At 37.0% G+C, this 25298-nt stretch overlaps 1 protein-coding gene across 4 annotated transcripts; it reads right to left on the bottom strand.

The window, feature by feature from the left end:
• Positions 1–367: 367 nt before the first annotated feature.
• On the bottom strand, positions 368–19439 carry LOC139150452 (protein hunchback-like). 4 transcript variants are annotated; one of them, XM_070722830.1, is made up of 7 exons: positions 19142–19439; positions 18459–18494; positions 15921–16071; positions 9779–9970; positions 9128–9272; positions 6320–7094; positions 368–6012 (listed from the first exon to the last, which is right to left on the bottom strand). In XM_070722830.1, the coding sequence occupies exons 3-7, from the start codon at positions 16019–16021 to the stop codon at positions 4793–4795; spliced, it is 2433 nt and encodes an 810-aa protein (XP_070578931.1). In that variant the 5' UTR covers positions 16022–16071; positions 18459–18494; positions 19142–19439; the 3' UTR covers positions 368–4792. The 4 variants fall into 4 exon arrangements, with proteins under 4 accessions (XP_070578931.1, XP_070578932.1, XP_070578930.1 ...); XM_070722831.1 differs by lacking the exon at positions 18459–18494 and adding an exon at positions 18064–18101; XM_070722829.1 differs by lacking the exon at positions 18459–18494 and having other exon boundaries at positions 19142–19438.
• Between the last annotated feature and the right edge of the window lie 5859 nt (positions 19440–25298).

Below are 25298 nucleotides of genomic sequence, written 5' to 3'. Positions count from 1 at the left end.
TAACTGAATTGTATCATTATTATTATTTGACCTTTATAATTGCCATTTGAATTTGGTTACCTGTACGGTTAAATATTTGATTGGTCTTAACATGCAATGATCCATCCATCATGTTATTTCACTAAGATCCAATGTGTGAAGTTGCCTTCAGTTCTCAGATTATGTCCATACAAATTTCAATGTACACATTGACATGCATTGCTATATTTTTCAAGTAGGATTACATCCCGGTGGCACACACAGACACATACACATTCTCTCTCTCTCTCTCTCTCTCTCTCTCTCTCTCTCTCTCTCTCTCTCTCTCGCACGCACGCGCACACGCACCCCCTCCCTCCCTACCTACCCACCCACCCACCCACCTGCCTGCCATGGTAGACAAACTGAAAACAATGTACCACTGTAAGCATATAACCTGCATGTATTCTGTTCAAAGGCTGATTCATTAAATAGAATTATAACATGCCACATGCTCATTCCGTGTCGCGATTTGCTAGAATACGTCACGTGAGGAGAAAATAGATACTTCTAGTCCCCATCGGATCGACAAAAGTGACGTCAGTGGGTATTTTTTGAAAAGCCATTCCCCTACGGAAATAGTTCTTACCAAATTTGGAAAAGTGCCCGGTCACGTGACCATAGTGTCATCTGCAGCTCTGCCACAATGGTGGGTGATGACTAGAACGTGATGTGAGGCCGGGATAGGTGACAACACATTTTCTGAAACAGATTGTCCAACATTTTCCAATATTCCAACAGCGTAAGAACTTGAACAGCCCATCGACAGAAAAGATTAAAGTGCAACTAAGCCTGGTCTTTATTCGGGTTATAGCGCTTGTCTATTTCCCCTCGTGGGCGTGTTACCAGAAACACATCGCTATACCCCTTGGCCTACGGCCTCAGGCAATAGCGATGTGTCTCTGGTAACACACAGCCCCTTGGGGTAATAGACGGGCGCTATAACCCTCATGACTAGGCTATAGGTGTTTGCTATTGCCACACATTGTGTATCAAACAAGGAAGTATAATACAATATTCATTCAGAAGCCATGAGGGTAACATTGCCAGATGGTAATGAGAATTGTGTACATCTTTAGAAGATATTCTGAGAAACAGCAGCTGAATTACAGATTTACTCACATATCAAATATGTAATTTATCAAATATGTAATTCATGACAGCTTTATCAAAGGAAAAAATATATGACTGTAAAAATCAAGCAAACTGACAGTTAATTGGTAGAGTTCTTGATATGAACCAAATCACATTATCAGCTTAAAAACATAACATTATTTACAAGTATATAAGAAAATCAATAAATTAAGCAGAAATACATATTTGCACTTTTTCCATGTGAACATTCAAATGTGCATACATGATAATATGTGTGTCGTGTAAACAAGTGTAATGTCAACAAACACAAACTGATACAACAAGCAATAAAATAGGTTTGACCTTTGGAGAGTAATAAAGGACAAAATGCTGTAAAATAATCTACATCGACTATATTCTTAAAGATAATAATATCACTTCTTGAGTATAAATTGCCTTGCAGAAGTGTATAAAGTTGCATCTATTTGGATACAGAGTACAGAAATGTATTGTCTATTTAGATAAAGTATGGCATCTACTTTTATTGAATATAGTGTACAGATACATACATATCATCAAAATCTACATGGTTCAAATGTAAACTATAGACAGCATGGCAAATTTCTAATGAATCTACAAGTACTGTTATTAACACATACATACAGCAATTAAGCAATCTAGTGGTCTATACAGCTGTACTGTAATATTTCAGTCAACATGACTAGTCATTTGATTAACACTTAGTACTGATGACCTTGTGGGGTCAAATATTAATCTGGAATTTGCATAATTATGAACTGCAATACTGTATAAGATGTCCAATCCAAATTGATTACCTGTAAAATTTCTAACCATGATATTACTTTACCCGGCAGTTCCTTCATTAATTTTCCATAATATTGTTATCATGATTTGAAGTTTAACCATGCGTGCATGAGTGCTTCAAGAACCCTACAACGTGTTGAGCGGTCTCAGTCAGAAAAATGTAACAACTTAGCCGGCTATTGAACCACTCTTTTTGGGAGTGGAGATTTAGCCGAGCGGTTCTGTCTGTGGCCTCTCAGCTAGGCGACTGATGCCGCATGTTGTGGGTTCGAATCCGATGGAAAACTAGCCGTATTTAACATTTGGTTCATCCGATGTTTGACAAATCTGCAAAAATCATAAAGAGTTTAGTTCTTCCATATTTTAATAAATCTAGTTAATTATTTTCAATGTACGTAGTCTGGACTACAACTAAAATAAACTTTTCCTGGGTTTCCAAATTTTACAGTATTTATATTCTTATTCCTTTAAACAGTGCTCTGTCTGAGTTCTGAGCTGGTCAGTAATATTAAATATTAAATATTTTTTCATAACCAACCATTCATTGTTCATTTTTTGAAAGAATCTATTTAGTAGCCTAAAACATTTAAAGGATGGATGGTTTACTGAGGTTGCAAGATTCTTATACTTTTTACATTTATTAGAGGTAGGTTAAATACATTGTGACAAGCACTGTTCTGAGTAAACCTGAGATTGTTTGGATTTAACCTGTTCGCCCCTAATTCCATGTAAAAAGGTCCACAGTCATCAATGATAACAATGGGTTTGGGCCAAACCATGATGGTGAAGGGTTAAGCTGGTTTACCTACATTCAGTATTGTCTTTTTTATTTATATTTTACATATACTATTTGATCTCAACTTCTTCATTCACAGAATTATAGAAATCGATGATATGCATAATTGTCTTTTGAGAAACACTGCAAATCTGTGTTTCCTTCTGTATCTGAAGTAACTTATATGTAATCTTGTATTAGGCTTAATTATTATACACCTGTAAAAGACTAAATGGAAAACATCTGGTTCAAGGTTGACAGACATGAAAGCTTCAAGCAAGTCTTATAGGGAGGAGGTTGTCTGAACGCTGCTGAAAGGTTGCCAGGAACCCCTACGACCCATGTAACACTGTATCTAGGGTACATTGGCAATCGATGACATTTAAATCATATGTTTGTTAACAATGAATATCGTAAAATTTAAATGTTGCAGCTATGTTGACGTGATGCATCTAGATATGCATGAAATACCTTGTTTGTGAACAGGAAAGTCACACATGCGCAGTTCTGACGAACCCCCTCTCTTTAAATTCACATATGAAAGAAAAAACCTGAATGGAAGAAAACTTATATGTTCTTCAGCTGTTGGACAAACTGTGTAAATATTGATAATTTTTGTTTACTGTTCATTCATAATTCACAACATAACACTGAAAGATAGCAATCCCAAATCCATTTCACCCCATTGCACAGCATGAGACCTGATCAATCAAGTTAAAACATCAAAGTTATAGCAAAGTTTGGTGCAAATGTTAAAAGCATGGCAAAACTGTAATTGATGGATGTTTGATGAGAGTAAATTGGTATTTATAAATACAAAATCATTGATAGGAGGTATAATTGGCATGTTGCGCCCTTAGAAAACTCTTGAGTATTTCTGCATTTAACAACAAACAAAATAAAGCTAAAACAAAGTTTTTTGCAGCCTTCACTATGTAAACACTTTGATAAGTAAATTATTATAAACTGAAACGTGTCCCTGTGAAAATTATGAAACATCTAAAAGAGTATTATTAGGTTATCGCCATTGGAATTCTTGAAAATCATTACCTGAATTGTCCAAGCTTTAGCGGTATTACCTTGATAATTTCATTTGCTGATGAAAAATCCTGAATACAGTATATTGTTTGCATGCAAAGATCTTAAAAACAATTCTATGTACAAAACTTCGTCAATTGATTTTTAAAAAGAATAAATACATCTTAACCCATTTATACATATTCAAAATGTGTAAAAGTTACAGTTTATGAATATTTTATTATTTGATCTTCTGGTCAATTAATTTTTAAAAAACAACTTTAACAAATCTATAAATATTCAAATCATGTGAGAATTACAGTTTATAAATATTTCAGTATTTCATCTTATAAGTACTTGTAAAGTTAATTATCACATTATTTACATTCTGTATAGAATAAAATTACCAGTCACCATGGAAGTCGTTTTTTTTAAGGACAGCTATGGAACAAGATGACAAGATGAGGCTGTACTTAATGGAGAGGAGCTCCGATTAGTGGTAGGTCTCCTTAGACAAATTTCACACTAATAAGATATTACTAACATCATCTTCATCTTACAAAATATGACAAGACACTGTCTTGCAATGATGGAATACAAGATGACTGTAGATAAATAACATGGATTAAAATATGAACTAAAACACAAACAGTACATGCTTATCACACAGTAGTTTGATAACAATTTACAATTGTTCATTACTACAAAAAATTGTCCTGAATTGAAAAAACAAAAATCTCCTTTAAAAATTATCAACTTTCCTGACCAGTTGTGATTAATGGCGTACACTGTTTAAATACATATTGCAATACTCCAGCACTGATCCCTACTTTCAAAGAAGTGCTGCAACACACGTTAAAGCATGTTCTTTCTATATGATAATTTTACAATGTAAGAGAGAAAGAATAAATTTAGTACAAACAATTTACAACTTGTGACACAAATAAAATCAATGTATCTCTCCATACAGCATGGATTAAGTTCTTCTTACTGAACCTAATTGAAAAGTATTCAGTAGAATTTTATCATGGTGAAGAGGCCTGTGGTCTGGATGACTGAATTTTTGATGTGTGCTTCAGTGTTTTAGCATCTGTGTTTTTGAAATTCATATTTGTCATTGCACTGGACAAGACATAGACGACATTGGAATGGGTTATCTTGACAATGCAAGCTACAGTGGGTCACGTACATAGCAGTATCTGGAAAGATAATGCTACAGTATGGGCATGAAAACATTTCCTGGTACACATCAAGACCAGTGTTTTGTTTCATTCTAGTCATGTACCATGGCTCTTCACCTCTTGTTGTATTGGAATTATCTGCATCGTTGCAAGTACTGCTGCAATTTTTAGATGTATTGCTACATTCTGCTGTCTTTGTTGTTTGTTCCATGGCTTTGTTGTGTTTCTTATTTACTATGTACACCTCGTTTGTTTTCATCTTTATTTTTTTCAGTGTCACAGAGGGCAATAAATTATTGATGGACAAACTGTAACATGATTCAGGAGGTTTAAACAGCGTCTTTTGCCTTACTTTATCTGCTGTAGCTTTGCAAGTGGATGGCTTGGTATCTGCAATCTTCATCTCTGTACAATCATCGCTTTCTCTTTTCTCCTTTTTCTCTTTACGCCGCATCAATGCTGTCTTCTTTGTTTTGCCTGTTGACCTGAATAACTTTCTCTTGACTGGGCGATCTGAAGTACCAATGCTTTGCTGGTCTTCGTTGCTGGTGTCATCAGAACTACATTCATTGCCATATTCATTTTCACTGCTAGTGCTGAATTCTGTCTCCAATACTACCGGTACCTTCTGTGATTTTCTGTGTGGTCGCTTGGCATGTTGAGTTTTCCTGTGCATCAAAAGATCATACTTGCGGACAAACCCTAGTTTGTTGCATATCTTACAAGAGAACAGATTTCTATTGGAATGGACCGAAAGCATGTGTGATTTGTATCCATGAACACCACTAAAGTAGCGTTGACACATAACACAAGTGTATATTGCTACACTCTTTTTACTTGCAATCAATGTTCTTGAGACGGGAAATGGTCGTGACGCTTTCATGATCTGTTTTGGGTGAACCACTTGTAGGTGCTTTTTCAAGGTCATCTTAGACGGAAATTTCGCAAAACAATATGTAACCTTAATATGTTTATATTTGGTAGATTTTGTGACATCAATACTTTCTTGGACACTGCCTCTATACAATATTATCTTAGCAGCTTTCATTTTAGGCAGTATTTTCCCTCTTTGAGTTTCTCTTCGTTTCTTGACCTTGCTATTTGTTTCAGGACTTCTACACACTAAAATAAAACAATACAAAGAGATATTCTTGATGAATCATTTGACAACAACTATGAGTCGGTTGTTGATGTGAAAGATGCTGTTTTTGATCCCAGACATGTCAGTGCATGATCTTGTGGAGTTTAAAATGTTTGACGTGTTCACATAAAGTTGTGTCAACACCTAAACTAGTTGTTAAGTAGCAGGTAAAATGGTAATTACAAAAGATTTTTACATGTGTATGTATTGTTGTTCAACTAGACTTGACAGCTTATACATTCTGACTCAAATTGCAATAGTAAGGATGACTACATGAATCAAACTTACCATTATCACTACAGATACCACTGTCTATACTGTTGTTGTCATTCACTTCTGATTCATTTGTATTCTCATGGTTCTGATTGTTGCCTTTATAACTGGTTTCACCAAATCTCACGTCACCATTTTCCACTCCAGATGAAGATGTAGATGGAAGTGAAATCATACTTTGTTGAGGAAGATGAGAGGTGTGATTTTGTACCTCAGTGCTATTGTGAATACAGTTTGTATCGTAAGAAGAATGTGTACTGCCATCAAGCTGACTGGGAGTTGTTACCAAAGGCAAACTATTTGATGGTTGAGGGTCTGGACATGGCAAAGGAGGCAAAACTAGATCTCCAACAGCGTAGATGTTCTCACTGGTATGAAGTGGAAACTGACTGGGTCCAGTCTCACGATGTTGATTAAAGCTTTCATTATGTTGCTCACTGGCTGTGGTATCAGGGATGACTTCATCAGTTGTTCTGAGAACAAGAACTCCGTTTTCCACGCACCATACCATGGCAGGACTTTCAATTGGCACATTATCTATGGCAAGACTTTCAATTGGCACATTATCTGTGGCAGGACTTTCAATGGCTATGCTGTCTTCAATTTCTGACTCACTGTCACTGACATCAATGACATCAGTCTCCAAATTTGGCTTTGAGATGGGAGTGTTGGTAACTGTATCCGTATTAGTTGGAGAATCAAGACACTCATCGATCACTCTCATGACTTTCTTGACACCATCAGACACTTTCGTCATACTTGAAGAGTCCTTGCCAGGAGATATCAAATCCTGAAATTAAAATAAAAAAAACCCGCAAATGATATGGTGTTGCTCACATTTGATCAGAATTGGTACATACTAGTATTGGTACCAAAGATCAATGATGAATGTTGTTTCTATCTGTTCAGTGCAGCAAAGTTCTGCGTTTATGTTATGACAATGATTTCTACACAGTACAACCAGAAAAACAAGAATGACAAAAGCAAATAAGTTGTGCAACATAGGCACTGGAGGTAAACTTTAGAAACATGCATATCAACTTCTATAGAAATGGGACAATAAGCAGATCCTACGTACATTAGCAAATGTCAATAAAAACAATCAGCAAGAGAAGGCTTGACAAAAAGAAAAGGTGGGAGAGTGGGGAAACGTAGGTGATATATTTACAACCTTGGGGATTTTTAAAATGCCATCAGTGCTGTCATTCAAATGTAAAAAGCACTAAGTTAGTTACAGATGGTGAAATGCCTTTCACTGCTGGGGGAAGGGGGGGGGGTGATTATGACATGTGGAATTATCCTGGATTCAAATTTCTTATCAGTTCTTGTGTGTCTTACATGGAAAAGTTGTAAACATTGGTCCGAAATGGAAAAATTAACCTCAGCTTAGTTTTCTGGATCAAATTTCACTACAAATTGATACCAAATATGACAAAATTATGTTCACAGCCTTAACCACTGTCTCACAACATATCCTGGGTTGGTATAGGTCATTTAAGATCAAAGACTGAGAAAATTACCAAAATTATACAATTTGGGGTTTCCCAACACTTTGAGCAGAAAAGTTATCGAATAACATCCCTCGGGACTGTTATACCAAATTACAAAGCTATCAGACGAGTAGTTTTTGAGAACAAGTTTTCTTGACCAAAATGATAAAATTGTTTTGAAAATATGTTTTCTTGACTGAAAATGACAAAACTGTCTTATAAACACAAATTTGCATATTTCTGAACAATTTCCACATATCCAACTATTGTCATCCCTGGGCAACTGTACACTAAATATAAAAGCTGTCTGTCCAAAAGTTTTAAAGAAAAAAATTTTTTACGCTTTTTTGACCAAAAATGACAAAAATTGCTCCAAAATGGTAATTTTGCCAATTTGTCGTAATTTTGACAAATCAGAAAGGTAACACCCTTGCTAACATCCAACCCAAATTTGAAAGCAACTGGGCTGGCGGTTTCAGAGAAGAAGAATTTTCACAAAAAATTTGAAAAATAACCAAAAAATTCAGCAAAAATATAGAATTCAAGATATCTTCACAATATACCTATAACTGTACAAGATCCACCTAAGGTACTTGCCCACTAAATTTCAAAGCAATCAAAACAGTGGTTCTTGAGTTATTAATTTTTGACCATTTTCACATTTTTTAAGCTCATTTGCATAATTTTGGTAATGCAAACTTCATTTGAACAAAATCCCATGAAAAGTGTAGCAGTTCGCAAGTTTTTGATGGTGACCGACATACTATACGTACGTACGTATGCACGTACGTACGTACATACATACATACATACATACATACCGTAGGGTACATACATACATACATATGACATACGCCACAGACTTCAGCTTATACTATAACCTCACATTGGTATACCAAATGTGAGCTAAAATGTTTTGCTTTCCAAACTTCAATAAGAAGTTATTGCTTAATCTTGAAAGCAGTGAGCAGAATTTCAACCTTAAGTTTACAATCCTGTTTTAATTTAAGAAAGGATATTCTAAACAAAACACAAAATAAATAGTCCTTCCCCATGTGTGCAAGTCGGTCTAAAACCAAGTATTGGACCAAGTAATTTGAAATATTTTCACATTTTTAAGACACTTCACATCTCATCTTGTATGAGTGTACTACCAACGACACACAAGCAGTGATTTATCACACACTGACACACTATATCATGTTTGTGAATGCTAGCACTAACACAACACCAGTAATCCCCAACACACACTGCCATCATATATCACATGACTGCTACCACTTACAGAGTGCCATCTTAAAGTTGCAGTGTTTCCTGGATATTTTCTACTTACCCTTAAAAATACTGCATGTCTTACGAAGAAGACAGCGCCATCACAAAGACAATCTTCAAATAACTGTTTAATTTTTCCAAGTACAGGAAAGATTTCTTGTTCAAGCAGATCCTTTGGCTTCATACTGATTTTAGAATAGTGAGGTCTGAGGCAGGATGTTGTCAAGGAAACAATATTAACATTATTGATCCTATGTTGTACAGATGTAATGATCATGATGCAAATTTTGATATTATAAAGATTATATTTATTGACACCGGTAAAGAGCTGGTGATTCGGTTTTCACAACATTGATTTGTGCTAACAATGTGCAATTCATGCTTCGAATACAATCAAATCACACCTGCTTTGAATACAATCAAAGTGCACCCCTGCTCATCGTAAGAACATTCAATGTACCTACACTGTTCACACTTTGAGATCAGTTTGATCAAATGACAACCAGACAGAAAAAGAGACACTTGAAACATACACATACTGGCCTAGTAAAGACACTGGCCCAATGCACCATAGAATTTTGTCACTATATGAATACCAGTGAATGTTTTACAGTATCTTTACATCAAATATCAGAGTATATATGGAGAGTTCAAATAGTGTTTTCTGGGAGAGAATCTTAAAAAGTGCCTAGCAATATTGTTGAAAGGATACATTCTGTCCTTTGTCCTAACACATCGTATGACGCTGGGAAAAACTGTCTTAAGTAGGTGTCCGAAGTGACTTGAGGCCTGTGCCGTAATAGATGGGAATACATGCTCAATGGTGACTTTGAAGGCAGAGTAGGCATGCTCCGTTGAAATTATGCCATCATCATCTTTTTCAAACAACAACTTAATCACAATGCTGAAAAGAAAATGCAATTTGTCAAATGCCATGACAAGTTTTGACCAAAATATGGGCAGTAGTAACTCTTTAGGATGAGTCAATTATAATTGTAACACACCTCATCCGCAGTCTGTATTCTAATTCGCCAATTGATAGTCACGTGGGATGCGTTCTTTTTGTGCTGATCCACGTAAACGACGTCATCAGGCATTATTTGTTTGAACTGTTGCCTGCCAGGCATCAGTTCCGAAAAATGATGCCCGCTGACGTCAAAAACGATATTTGACGCGAACGCGGACCGGAATGTAAACAAAGATGCCGTCTGCAGCCGATCGAAACTATAATCCAGAATATTTTTGGTTATCCTACTTTCTGAAGAAGAATTGAATGCTTTGGTTTCCAACAAGGACTCGATACGGACAAAAACTATAATCAAAGGTGAATTGAACGTTTTGCAAAAGTATTGCGATCTTTTATATAGGAAAAACTTTTTCTCACTGAACCACTCAAACATATTACATCATAGACCTACATGCGACAAGTGTTGTGTATAGTACGTTCTTATGCATGGCTACGGATGAGATGTGTTACAAAACACATATTGACTGGCATGAGGGCAACAGCATACGTCTTTAACCCCTCGGGCCTGTGAGTCACCCCCAAAAACAGACTGTTTCCCTCGGCCTTACTCTGTCATGTATGATGTAATGGCATTCATGATCCTGTTTCTACTGTACAACCATGCAATAGTGTAGAGAAACTATGCAATGGTAATATAAATATTTCATATGTTTAAGTAAAGTTTATTTGTTTTATAGACCTTTATTTTCCATGATTATCATGAGATAAGAAAGACATAGGAAAGAAAGGTGAGTCGGAGAAAAGGTAATTTTGGTAGTGCATTGATGTAGACAGACCAGGACTAGTGATCATTTGCATAACAATAGAGAGTGAGGCAGCATGGTATGATTATTGAGATGAGGGAGATGTACGTAATAAAGAAGCAGCATTTGGTTTTTAGACTTTTACCCAGTGGGATGGTCAGAGAGATTTCAAAAGCATAGCCATGGCTTCAGTTAGGAATTTTTTACTGTATATGTATTTAATACAAACATATTTTTAGCTCCTATATGGGAATTGATGTGAAATTGATGTCTACCTGTGTCTGTGTGTGTCATCATTATTGGTACGTTCAGATTGACGACTTTGCGTCGGCCCAGGTCCCGACCAGGGCCGGGGCCGACGTAAAAAACCAATGTGGACACGCTGAGTCGGCCCTGGGCCGACTCAGTTTGGTCCCGGTTAGAAGGGGGGGTTCAGGGCCGACTCAGGGCCGACGCAAAATTTGGTCCGACGCAAATCGCCAGTGTGGACACGTTACGTCGGCCCTGGTCCCAGTTGACCAGGCCTCCGCTATGGATCGAAGTTGAACTAGTCACCCTATTCGCACAAAACAAACGACGTTTGAAACTAAAGTTTACACCTATCGAAAGTTTTCAATCCAGTCTTTATATTTTAATATCATCCCATGTACCCTGAACTTCCCACCAACCTTTGTTTCGCAAACGAGACCATGTCATTCGATTCCACAGTGCACGTAATAGACTAGAGAGGCATGTCAAAAATGCCGCGCACTGGTTATTTCTCCACCGCGGTCTTATATATACCACATGCTCATCCAATAGATAGTGAAGATCTCTCCGATGATTAAAAGGGTGAGTGGTAGTCATATTTGCCCTTCTTGTGCGTAAAAACACAGGAAAATCATGAACAGTAGAAACAGCGTGCCATATTCAAATGCGCCATTTTGAACTTTGACAGGTCAGAGGTCACAAAGGAAGGTAAAGTTACGTCGGCCCTAATTCTGGTACCGGTAGGTGTGGACACGGACCAAATTTAATCCCAAAAGGACAATTATTTGCGTTGGCCCAAATTTCAGTTGGGTTGCCAATGTGAACAAGATATATGTCAGGGACCACTAACTCCAATTTGACACATACATACCAGGGTATTGTCTGTGACTCACAATACCAGCTTAGATCTCATTATTTAGTTTAGCAATTAAACTGCATCCTGTTTACATCATCAATAGTATAATGGTTCAAAAAACATTTCTTGCTAACCCACTCATGTAACCAATGGACAATTTATTCACCACAATGTATTTTGTATAGTCCTAACAACTGTCTCTTCATGGATTCCAAATAGCGTAAATACAATGCCGCATTCCATAATGTACTAAAAAGTGATCAAATGATCATCACAACTACATATCCTGATTTCAAAACTTTGTACTCACAGAACCACATTAAATACTTTGAGTGAAGTGTAATACTATCATTCATGCAAGTTCAAGTTCGTTTATATTAGTGCAAGGCCTCAAACCATCTTAAAATTCAATGACATATAAATACAAAGGAAGATAGTCAGTGACAAACTGGTTACTAAACAAATTATACAAATTACATTAAATCAAATCTGGTACACATTCATCTCATTTTTGAAAAGCTTTTCTCAGAAAAATGGCAAACTGTTGAATCTCACGGACATTTTGCCAAGATAAAATGTGAATACATTTTTCATCAGATGGATTTGTTATCAGTGATGTTGATATATACCTTGTTCTTATGCTGTTATGCTGACATACATGTATCATTCATGCAAAATATATGGAGCGATGAATATGGTTCAAGGACAGAAATGAAAAGAAGGCGACTAATTGTCAGTGGTGAACATTCACAAATAGCATAGAAACCACAAGGTTGATGGAATCCACATAACATATCCGACGTAACCATGATTGCACCTAAAACTTTAGTGTATAAATTCAATACCAAAATGCTGCATTAAACAGTTGTTACTGGAAGGATCTGATTAACTTTTAGATGATTGGAAAACTAGACTATACAGTGTTCTCCCCAGGATATTTTGACTAGAGGGCGAAGACGTGGTGCGAAGCACCACAAGCGACCGAGTAAGTGGTCGCGGGGGGAGGTCAGGAGGGGGTGTCCCCCTCCTGCCGTTGGAGCGTTTGAAAAACAGAGATTAAAATGGTGTTATTTGGTGGCACTGGGGGAGTATTCTTTCCGATTTTTTTTGTATAAAAAACTCATACATTTATTCATCGATATCAAAATTATCACCATAACACTCACGTATTCTCATCCTGATACACGTCCGGCCGAGCCTAAAAATAGGCCGTTTTGCTTTGGGAAGAATACACAACTTTTTCCTCACAAGCGAAATTCTAACCTCCTAAAAAACTTCAGTGTACTCTGCTGTCCTTGGTTACCCTCAAGCTCCTTGGCATGTTTACTCAGCTAAGTCGGTTACCTAATGCACGGTCCCTATGGAGGGACCGTGGATAATGTTACGGCCTGAGCCATGCAAATATGTAGTCTCGGTTACCCAGACTCCTCTGCGCTCTCGTTTCGCCAGTAGCGCAGAGGAGTTGGGTAACCGAGACTATGCAAATATGCTGCCATCGCGCATCGATGAGTTGCACATGGGCCTATGATCTCGGATGACATCACAAACTCGCGAGATTTGCAAGATCGATGAGAATTACGTTTGCAGCCTGCAGGATCGACGCTCACGCTTGCATTTTGCTTGTAAATCACCGTCAACTTTTTATCTCATACATTTTATTCTTTTATTTTTCAAAAAAATTTTTTTTCATTTCTGGCAATTTGCAAGAGGGTGCCACGCCCCTGTTACCTTATTCAGGGAGAACACTGATAAATGTTGTAATCACTATGACAAATTGTTATATATTTAAGATTTTATGAGTGTTAATCTATTCTATTAACATATTGAGGTTTGGCGAAATCATATTCAAACAAGTCATCGTTGATGACACAGTCCCCACTTGTTAATAATGGGTACTTTGATTACATGTCGTCAGAGAGGATAGAGTCCTCTTCATAGTTAGGTCTGTGATAAAAATACTTTGATAAAGATGGCGCTCAATGGCCAAGAATGAGTTCCATGGTGATGAAAACATAAAACCAATGTAGGCTACCATCCTAAAGTTCATAAATGAGTCAACTAGGAATTAATCAACAGGATGTTGCAAAACATTTTTGCATAAAATCCTAACACTTAACAGATTATCACTGGTACCATATTTCATAAAGTTTGATGCAGTATTTACAATACTTTGAGATCAACATCTGTATCAAGTTTCATCAAATTTGACATTGTATTACTTTGTGGCTATATCACTCTAATTATGAAAGTTCATTACTTATGCAATTACAAATTAATTAAAATGACACTGATAAATGTCTTTTTCAATGTTAAAGCAATGTGAGCTTAACATCGGTTAACATCTGTATAAAGTTTCATGAATTTGATGCAGTACATATTTCTTGACATATCAGCCTACTTACGAAACTTCAATAATTGACATGTTACTGCTACATGACGTGAAACAAATTGACGAGCATATGTATGAAATAGGTCAATGTCAACTTTGAATGATACTGGTGGAAATATGTCTGAGTTATGGCTCTGTACATGAAAACATCGTAATAAAATGGCTGCCTAGAGACCATATTGGATCGTATCACATAAAAAATCGACGTACATGTATGTATGACATAGGTCAATGTCCTTGTACCAACTTTGAATAAAATCGGTTGAGATATGCCTGAGTTATGCCTCTGTATATGAAAAAATCATAACAAAATGGCCACACAGCAGCCATATTGGATTGTATCACAAAACAAATTGACGTGCATATCTATGACATTGGTCAATGTCCTTGTACCAACTTTGAATAAAATCGGTTGAGATATGCCTGAGTTATGCCTCTGCATATGAAAAAATTGTAATAAAATGGCCGCCTAGCGGCCATATTGGATTGTATCACAAAACAAATCGACGTGCATATCTATGAAATTGGTCAATGTCCTTGTACCAACGTTGAATAAAATCGGTTGAAACATGTCTGAGTTGTGGCTCTGTACATGAAAAAATCGTAATAAAATGGCCGCCTGGCGGCCATATTGGATCGTATCACAAAACAAATTGACGTGCATATCTATGACATTGGTCAATGTCCTTGTACCAACTTTGAATAAAATTGGTTGAAACATGTCTGAGTTATGGCTCTGAACATGAAAAAATCGTAATAAAATGGCCGCCTGGCGGCCATATTGGATCGTATCACAAAAAAAATTGACGTGCATATCTATGACATTGGTCAATGTCCTTGTACCAACTTTGAATAAAATTGGTTGAAACATGTCTGAGTTATGGCTCTGTACATGAAAAAATTGTAATAAAATGGCCACCTGGCGGCCATATTGGATCGTATCCCAAAACAAATCGACTTGCATCTGTATGACATATGAAGTAATCCTTGTACCAAGTTTGAATGAAATCGCTTCTTGCATCTCTGAGATATCTGTGTGAACGGACGCACGCACGCACGCACGCACGCACGCACGGACATGACCAAACCTATAAGTCCCCCCGGACGGTGTCCGTGGGGACTAAAAATTACCGTAAATTGCCTATAGAGGCCAAATCCATGATAGAAGCAACTCTATGACTTTGCAACATAGTCCTAAATTGTTTTGGCAACTTTGGGGATTTTCAATTCAATTGTTCTGTATCAGAAGCCGCACACCTTAATTCTTTGAGTGGTCCATGTGAAATATACAAAGGTCAAACATGTCAGCCTCATTGACACAAACTGAATATTTGCATGCTTCTTTTTTATAGGAACAACAAACTTTCAAATAATTGAAAGAGTTTTAACACATTTTCTGTCTTGTCAACTTAAGGAACAAAACTGCTGCATACACAGGTCTACCTGTATGTGGTAAACAGGCCATATCGGCAATTTCATTTCATATCTGGTATTGTCTATGGTAATATTCACCCTTTGAGCATCATGTATTCATAATAAACAGTAAAGCATGGTACAATGTCACCATGTGGATTTATTTAAGGTCCTTACCTTGCCAAACACACCTTTACATCTTTTCTAACTTTTGCAGTAATGTTTACTTTTTCTGTTACCAAGTTACTAGTTCCAGGTGTAGGTGTGACAAGCTCCATGGCTGGTGATAGATACCGTAACCCTCAACCTGTGTCTATCCTTGTGAATACTACCAAAAAGATTGATAAGTTGACATTACATTACTGTAATACACAATTCCTCTTACTGCAATCATCAGAATAGGCAATTTTCACTTGAATATATGAGTAGCACTCCGCGGTTACCAACAATTATACTATGTTGTTTTCTTTTAATTTTAATAAAATGTAACATGGTAATCACAATTGAAAGGGCCAGAAGCTGAAACTTTTCATGATTTTTTCACCACATCTTGTTCTACTCCTAAAAACATGTTTAAACACAAACTGTTTAGCTTGTAAGCGCAGCATCTTTATGCATGTTTAAATGCACTGTTAATGTTCACATACACATTGAAATGGACAAGAATTCACTTGTCAGCAATAACAATGCAGTTTCAACACATGTACAGGCTGAGTTGACAAGCTGGTACTACAGTACAGGCTGAGTTGGCAAGCTGATGTACTACAGGCTGAGTTACAAGCTGAATACTGTGAATAACAACATGCTTTAGGGAGTAGATAAAGAAACTGTGTTTGACATTATAAACAAAAACAGCGAAAAAAATCACCACGAGTAACAATCTGATTAAAATCAGATGTAGAGTACTGTGGCGTCTATACTTACGCGGTATTCTCTTGCTGTCACCTCTCACTACAATGACAGCAAGAGAATGCCGCGTAAGTATAAACGTGGCTGTACTCTGCATCTATTTTAATCAGATTGCGAGAGTAACAGGTACTGGCACTTTAAATTTGATTATGGAACTAACACAGCCTTTTTTAGAGCTGCTGTCAGCAATGCTGAGCTTATCAGATAAGCTGAACAGTCCATCGTTCATCCATCTATCCCTCCCTTATCAGTCAACATTTGGTTTCTTATCTGAAAATGCCAGTCTGAATGTTTGAAATTTTGCATGCACATTCTATGGGGTAACCTACTTAGGTTTGTTCAAATCGTAGTGAAATTTGCATATTTGTATTTTTGAAAACAATTTTACACATGTTTGGCAAAAAAATCTGAGAATCTGCTCGTCAAACTGCTCTGAAATCTGATATGCAGGTTCCTAGGGATGACTTCAGTCAGGTTTGTTCAAATTGTGATGAAATTTGTATATTTGTATTTTGGGGGACATTTTGTTTTTTTCTGGGGAAAAATCGTCTCTGAGACCACTTCTCCAATATTTGTATTTTTAGAGCAATTTTCTTTGTTTCTGGGAAACAATCATCTTTTTCTGTTTTCTTTCAGCAGAACAAATAATTTGCATTTTTGTGTGTGATAATGGTTTCACAAACTGGATTTTAAATTTCCGTTCATTGCTTTATTTTTTTATTTTTTTATTTATTTTTCTCATTATTTATGATAAATGACATCTACTTAAGAGAAATTGCTTCAAATACATGTAATTGTAATGAGTTTGCAAACTCGGTTAAAAGAAATGTCTATACTATTTTGTTAGAACTCCATTCCACCGGTATGTCAAGTAATGAACAGGTTTGAAAAGCTGAGTGGGGAGGTGAGATTATTTTTTGGTCATTGTATCAATAATCAAAGAGGAGTTTTGTAAAAATATTTTTGCGTACACTTTGCATAGGACTATGGTAAAGTTGGTCCAAAGGGTAGATGGGTTATGGTTGATATCACAATTGATACGTATCAGTATATTCTTCTGTGCCTTATGCTTAGAATGATGACTGTGCTCCTTTTTGGATAATATTCAGTTAAATCTTATTAGTTTTTTGCAAAAATTTAACATATTTGCTATTGTTTGAGGTGATTTTAGTAAGTAAAAAATGAATCTTTAGAACTGGTAATATCAAGACTATAGATCATCGGAGAGCAGTTATACTCATGAGTATGGTGCAGATGATGCAGACATGGGACTTGCATGATATTTGGCGATTATGTAATATGTCTGATAGACATTACACCTGGCTGAGCCCCAGCCGTCTGTTGAGTATAATAGTACACATACACATACAGACAGACGTATGCAAATAAGATGCAAATGAGACTGACTTACCAGAATACCTCTCTTTGGTATCATATACCAAATATGAGCTAAAACAATAACATGTGGCATGCTATAAAACACCTACGACCTGGTCTTTATTCTGGCTATAGCACCTTTATATTTACCCCTTATGGAAACACATCAGTATACCTTTCACTTTCACTTTCACTGTATTGTATAACAACACTTCGGAAAGTGCAGTACACCCCAGGCTGCCTGTACGGCCTCGGGAATAACTATGTCTTTTTGGTGACGTATAGCCCCTGTCAGGTAATAATGGACGCTATAGCCCTCATGACCAGGTAATAGATGTTTATTATGGTCGATACTCTTTTTCTGATATTGCATGTTTTCGTATTACAGAGTTGAATGGTTGTTTTTCTTTCTCCGTATTGTTCACTTACATTTATAATACATCTTGATGTACCATACCATACTCTCTGTTAGTATGTGTCGAGTAAAATAAAGATGATATTGTAGTATTCAACACCATTGGATATTTTGGAGGTGAGACTGATCAGAATCTAGCCAGGCAATTCTGAATCTTCGATAAGACTGTAGTGTACCGTGGTATTTATATTATTTTGTTACCCAGCTCCCCTTTTTTCTATGCTACATTATACATAGTTCTAGCCCTTCATCGTCTACCTAGCCACGTACTACAAGCTCCAGTGGCTGGAGTCGGCCAACTTTGTGCAAGTACCAACACGCAGGCTCCAACACGCCCTCATACACTCTTTGTACAGATCATATTATATACAGGGAAATAGAAATGAGTTATTCATGAAAGGTTTCCACATTTTTTTTTAAAGTCCACACGTCTCAAAAGGAAACATGTTGATTGTCATCTTTGAATATAGCATTGCCGGGCATATTTTATCTTTTACCTGTAAAAAAATAAAACATCGTCAATTTCAAAGCTTGCTTTTCTACCAGATATGACAGCCGTCGCGCGCTACCGCCTCCTTGACGCAGTCATTTTGTGCACACATTTATACCAAATGAGCATGTACAATGTACTAAAATTTACAAATATAAGGGCTGTCAACGTTCTAGCCGTTTATTATAAACTTCATTATTTACTTACCTTTTGGACAACATTGACTTTTAGGTTCACTATTTCGACACCAGAGTCCTCTCTACCATGTTACGTCCGCGTCCATTTCTCTACAGACGGCAATGACGTATGCACAAAGGAGGACTGTATGCTTTCGGTCCGTAGGTCAATCCAGCTCCACCAATATACGCATTTATATTACGATACCTGACTTTCAACACGCGTCACTGCCATTTTCTGAGAAACTAGCTGTAAAAATGACATAAATATTCATTATTAGTAATGAATATTCATAAGAGTAGTTAACCGTTATCGAAACGTACACTACCCTGACATATTGAAACCACACACAGTCCAACAGCTATAGCTACAGATCTCCATGCAAAAGATGTTCACGCAATTCCTGGAAATCACGCCCTCTACGACATGTTGGTACTTATTCAAAAACTGTCGACAGTGCTCATAGCTTGAGCAATAACAAGCTAGTTATTATGCTACAAACACAATTTTATTTTATATTTTATTTCATTCTATTTTATTCTAATATTTTAATATAACTTCCACAGCCGGGGCCATTTATGGAAGACTGTTAAAAAAATACAGATACAGAGAAAAAGCGAGACAGAGACGAGACATACACATTTAACAATACTGAGAAAACAAAGTTTTAAAATACTTTTAAAACAACCTAGATTAACTGAAAAACAATATTAATGTTATTGTAGTTGTTTACAAGCGAATTGAATTGTCTCGGAATCCTACTAAAAAAAAGAGACAAGAACATGATTGACTCTACCGAATGCACATGAAAAAACAGTAAGCCGAGTTAAAACCCTTGCACTAAAGGGCGTGGAGCTTAGGGACTGGTCAGTTTCTTCGACCTGGGGGCGGTGGATTCATGGGGGGGGGTCACCCTGTTTTTGACTTTGGTGATGGGGGGGTCACCATGTTTTTGAAATGCCCAATAGGGGGGGGGGGTTCAGTGTGTTTTTGAATTTCGACACAGGCTCATCATTGCCTAAAATGCATCGTGTCAGCCACATATTTCATCATTCAGTTGCATTTTTCGGCGCGCCCTTCAACATAATCGACATATTTCAGCATGCCCAACTTTAACATATCAGGCATACATATATCAGAGATATCTGTATGTTCAATATTTTTCAGCGTGCTCTTCGAGCACATTACTTTAATATATCAGACATTTTTCAGCACGCCCTTCCTGTGCCCTTCCTGTGCATGACTTTAATATACAAGAAATATATATCACAGGTATCAGGATGTTTCATATTTTTCTCCGCGCCCTTCGGGCGCCATACTTTAATAAATCAGAGATATATGCCAGATATATCTTGATGTTTGCTAAGTGAAAGTGTACCGTTATGAAATCTGCATTTCATATGAAAAGCATGACAAATTCCTGATAATTTTCTGTTCTCTGTATAAGAATTCAGTATGAGAAAGCAACATGCACAAATATTTCACAATATATATTTGATAAAGTGACTTATTTTAGAGATAGAAAAATGACAAGATATCTTTCATTGTGTCTCAGGTTTTCTGTTGAATGATGCTTTTTTATGACTAAAATAACAGTTAAAAAGGCAGTTTTTGTCATTATTAGCTGTGCTTTTATGGTTTCAATGTTACAAGAAAAGGTCATCCCAGACACTGCACACATCAGATTTAGCTAAAATGCCTCTCTATGGCTCCTCAGGAGATTTAATTGGATGGCTGGCAAGTCTTAACACCCATCAAAATTTTTGATTCACTGCTTTTTCCTCTTTGATATTAATGATTGACATCCATTTCTGTTCAGGACATCTGGTTAAGCATAGAAAATGTGAAATACATTCACAACTCATTCAAAATGTACTGTATTCAAACTTTAAGATTGACACTTTGAAATTCCTATCTTACAACTGACATGTCAACAATTTCATTAAAACACAGAATGACTGTTAAAATATAAATGTATGTAAAATATAATATATATATATATATATATATATATATATATATATATATATATATATATATATCATGTCCACCTTTTGTTTTACAGTTGTCGCGCGTGCGGGGGTCACCCTGTTTTCGAAATTTGGGATAGGGGGGTCACCCTGTTTTCAAAATTTGGAATAGGGGGCCCGGGGTCAGCCACTTTTTGACATTGGCAAAAAATAATCCACCCCCCCCCCAGGCCGAAGAAACTGACCAGTCCCTAAGAACGATCCTTTTCAATGAAACAGTGAAGGCCTTGCATTTGGTAGGATTAAGACTAAATTACTAAGAGTAGGACCAGCTAGCTGACTATTCCATCGATATCAGATTGCAGCGTTGAGGCGTCATTATTGGTATCAATAATACGACAAAGTTTCATGTCATCAGCAAAAGTAACGAGTCTATGGTGAGGTAATTACAATGAAAAGAATCGAAAATCACAAATCTAGCAATATCTTAAGATTGATATAACTGATATATGTACTTTACTGGAAGTGGGAGGCAAGAAGTGCATGTGTGTACATGAATTTTGAATTTTTTGAAATCCGTGACATTTTTCGTCCAACCATTATTTCACACTGAAATCAAGGAATGACAGTCGAAATATTGTTTTTACTGTAATTGTTGCTGTTCTTGTTGTTCTTGGCTTCGGAGTAGCTTCTAGTTGGAATACTCAAAATGACATTAATAAGGTCCGCGTCTATAGAAAAGTGCCAATTATGACAGGGGTTTATTTTCTGGTTTTGAAACAAAAATATGTTTTGATAGCAACTTTCACTATTTGCGAAGACTTAAGCTTTATCGTCAACTGTCATGAGCCTAATTCTATATGGGTCTTTTCCAGAAGCAACACCCACAAAAATTGCATTTGTCCTTTATTACAACTAAGTTGATAGACCTGAGAGGACGATTTATCCTCAACCTGGGCATTTCCCGTTTGGCTTGCTCAGAGGTACTCGGAATCTTTAAGGGGATCTGCAAATTATAAAGTTTACGATATTCATTGTGAAGAAGCATTTTTCAACTTTCATCAATCGCCAACGTATACCCTAGATACAGTATTTACATCGGTCGTACAGGTCCCTGGCAACCTTTGAGCAGAGTTCTGACGACCGCCCCTTTAAAGCATTGACTGCAAGAGACATTCAGAGTTCGTTGGTGCTATACGGCTGTATACGTGGGACATACACCCGTGGCCACTTTAGTGTTGATCAAGCCTGTCTGGTGCAAGCAGAAATTCTGTCTGCAGAAGGGTGATAAAACGGTTACTTTACCCTGTATCAGTGGTGATAATGATCCTATTATCGGTACCCCATGGACACGCAGATTAGCCTGAAATTACGGAGTGATTATACAACCCTTTTCAGAATTAGAGCGCGAAGCCACTGCAGTGAACTGTAATAAAACTGCTTACACTAATTAGTTTCAGCTGTAGCCGTGGCCACTTTGGTGTTGAACAAGGCTACTTGATAAAGACCAAAAGTCTGCTTGTACAAAGGCAAAATTAGCTCTTTCTGAGGCTCGAGTTGTGAATGAGAGTTTACGATTGGCACCCTGTGTTCAAGATTAAGATACAATGTAACATTACCATGCACTGGTCCATGTACAAATCTTTTTTATTTCAACTTCCCCAGACAAACTGTCTGCATGGGACATACAATGTTGTCGACTTTGCCAGCTGGCTGCAGCTGAAACTAATTAGTGTGAGCAGTTTTATTGCAGTTCACTGCAGTGGCTTCGCGCTCTAATTCTGAAAAGGGTTGTAAAATACACTGTATACAATGATGTTGACCACAGCATTTGCCCTATCAGTATTTACTTTCAGGTAAAACTCATGTGTTTCAAATGCAGTCAGTGTTACAGAACATCACACATTGTGTGCCGATTTCAATATTGCAGTGAATGAATACCAACGATACTATAGCGTGTATCGTAAGTGTCGAGTTCAGACTTTGTTCAGACGCGGGAATTGAGAAAATGCCACTTTGAAAATGTTAGCAATTAATTACAGACATCGCCCGTCTTGACTGCAAAATTTTCGAAATAAACATTCACTTGCACTAAGCCATGTTTCTTTCCTACAAACCGTGAATAAACTTACTCCAATTTCACTTGGTACGGAAAAGTAAGAGTAAAGTACAGTCGGGGTAGCGTTTTACATGTACATGTATTTTAGGCGGACCAAGTTTACACTGGCCATCGCCCACGATACAGCTTTTTCCGTGTCTAGGAGCGGTGATCGTCGTTCGTCTGTCTTATTATCGAAGCACATTGTTTTAAACAATACCCGAAGACGGGGTGGCTTCTGTCATACCGTACACTAAGATATGAATTGAAGATAAATTTTCATTCAACCATATTATGCATGCAATGGTTATATGACTATAGGCAAAGTCATCATGTTAATGCTTCCTGCAAATGTCGATATCATACGTGTTGAGACAATCTTCACCTGTCTCATCAATGTAACTGACATTTTATGGCATCGTGTTTACAAATCCGCTAATAGGTGAAATATTTACGGTAGATAAAGTATTACCGGTACATTACAGTATCAAGGTTTACATAATGTTTGGTCAACGATCGCCTAGTGTTTAATCCTTGTAGTAGACATAGTTTGTTTTCGATTTCACTGACTACACGGTAACTTGCTTCGAGGTTTGCAAATGTGATATGTAGATTTCTATGGATGATCCAAATCACATGTCTTCAATAAATGAACAAAGTTGGATTTCTCGACGATTTCTTATAAAGATATTTTAATAAGAAAAAGTCTGCCCGATTGTTTAAAAATTAAGATTAGATTTCCGATTATCACCTCTACATTGTGTGCTCATCATTTATGCTAAGGTTTAACAGCAGAACTGCATCGAATACTTTGTTAATACTTTTATCTCATTGTTCTTTAACATTGGTAAAACATATTTAGATTACTGAATGATTCATCTGGCGTACTTAAAGTTTCTGAAGAAGTTACATTTACAGAAAAATACTTAGGCCTAATATTGATTATACTGAAGTCAGCCTGATCAGTCAAATCATAGTTCGTGCTCCCTGTTCAGCTTTTCTGCAACTGTGCTTGCGAATATCGTTAAATATGTTGTCGACGAGTAGGTATTTGTGCAATGGAAGAACATTTATATCTCCAAAAGTTTACGAGATGGACTGTATAATGCTAAGGGATGGACCATTAGACCTTGGGAGGGGGGTGGTCACAATGCAATTGTGAAAATTTTTTTTTACTATTGTAAATTTCTAATTTTTTTTTTCCAATTGAGATCAGCTGTGCAAATTTTTTTTTTCAGAGCAAATTTTCAGATTAATAATTTTTTTTAGTTCGTCGCTGTCTGAAGATAAAGAGGGCAAAGATGTGGTGCAAAGCACCACAAGCGGCCGCACAAGCGGTCAGGGGGGGGGAGGTCAGGAGGGGGTGGTCCCCCCTCCTACTGTCAGAGCTTTTGAAAAAAAGAGATTAAAATGGTGTTATTTGGTGGCACTTGGGGAGTATTTTGTGGGGGGAAGTCAGGAGGGGGGTGTCCCCCCTCCTGCTGTCGGAGCTTTTGAAAAAATAGAGATTAAAATGGTGTTATTTGGTGGCACTTGGGGAGTATTTTTACGGGGGGAGGTCAGGAGGGGTGTCCCCCCCCTCCTGCCGTTGGAGCTTTTGAAAATAGAGATTAAAATGGTGTTATTTGGTGGCACTTTGGGAGTATTTTTGCGGGGGGAGGCCGTTGGAGCCTTTAAAAATAGAGATTAAAATGGTGTTATTTGGTGGCATTTGGAGAGCATTTTTTTCAGATTACACATCTTCCTCTGAAACATGGTCATCTTGCTCCTCAGTAGCTTCCTATAGTTTGTTGACTATTTTGGTTTCCTGGCTTCCCTTGCTACTGCGAGGTGAAATGCCTACATTCACCCCACCAAACATCATGCATATCTCACGATTTACAATTGATTTTGACAAGCTGAGAAGCTGTTTGCAAAATACAGTGAAATTTGCATATATGTGTTTTTAGAGCAATTGTTGCCCTTTTTGATCAAAACATCTATTTCTCTGTAGCAGCATTGAAATTGATTGGATGTGTATAGATGTGGTGAAATTTCAATATTTGTCTTTTAGGGTAATTAATGCCATCCATGGTTAAAAAATCTGTATTCTCTGAAAGGGCTTGTCCAATTTCTTTGA

The sequence above is a fragment of the Ptychodera flava genome, chromosome 14 (assembly GCF_041260155.1).
Source record: "Ptychodera flava strain L36383 chromosome 14, AS_Pfla_20210202, whole genome shotgun sequence".
Lineage (NCBI taxonomy): Eukaryota > Metazoa > Hemichordata > Enteropneusta > Ptychoderidae > Ptychodera > Ptychodera flava.
The sequence above is the reverse complement of the archived record's forward strand: the minus strand, read 5'-3'. Positions and strand labels throughout refer to the sequence as shown.

Excerpts from the sequence above, each read along its gene's own strand:
- LOC139150452 (XM_070722830.1), bottom strand. The coding sequence starts at position 16,021 with ATGGAGCTTGTCACACCTACACCTGGAACTAGTAACTTGGTAACAGAA. Across the intron at positions 9,971-15,920 it reads GTAAAGGTGTGTTTGGCAAG|CATTGTGATTAAGTTGTTGT; the intron begins GTAAGGACCTTA and ends TTTTCTTTTCAG. Across the intron at positions 7,095-9,127 it reads GACATGCAGTATTTTTAAGG|GATTTGATATCTCCTGGCAA; the intron begins GTAAGTAGAAAA and ends TTTTAATTTCAG.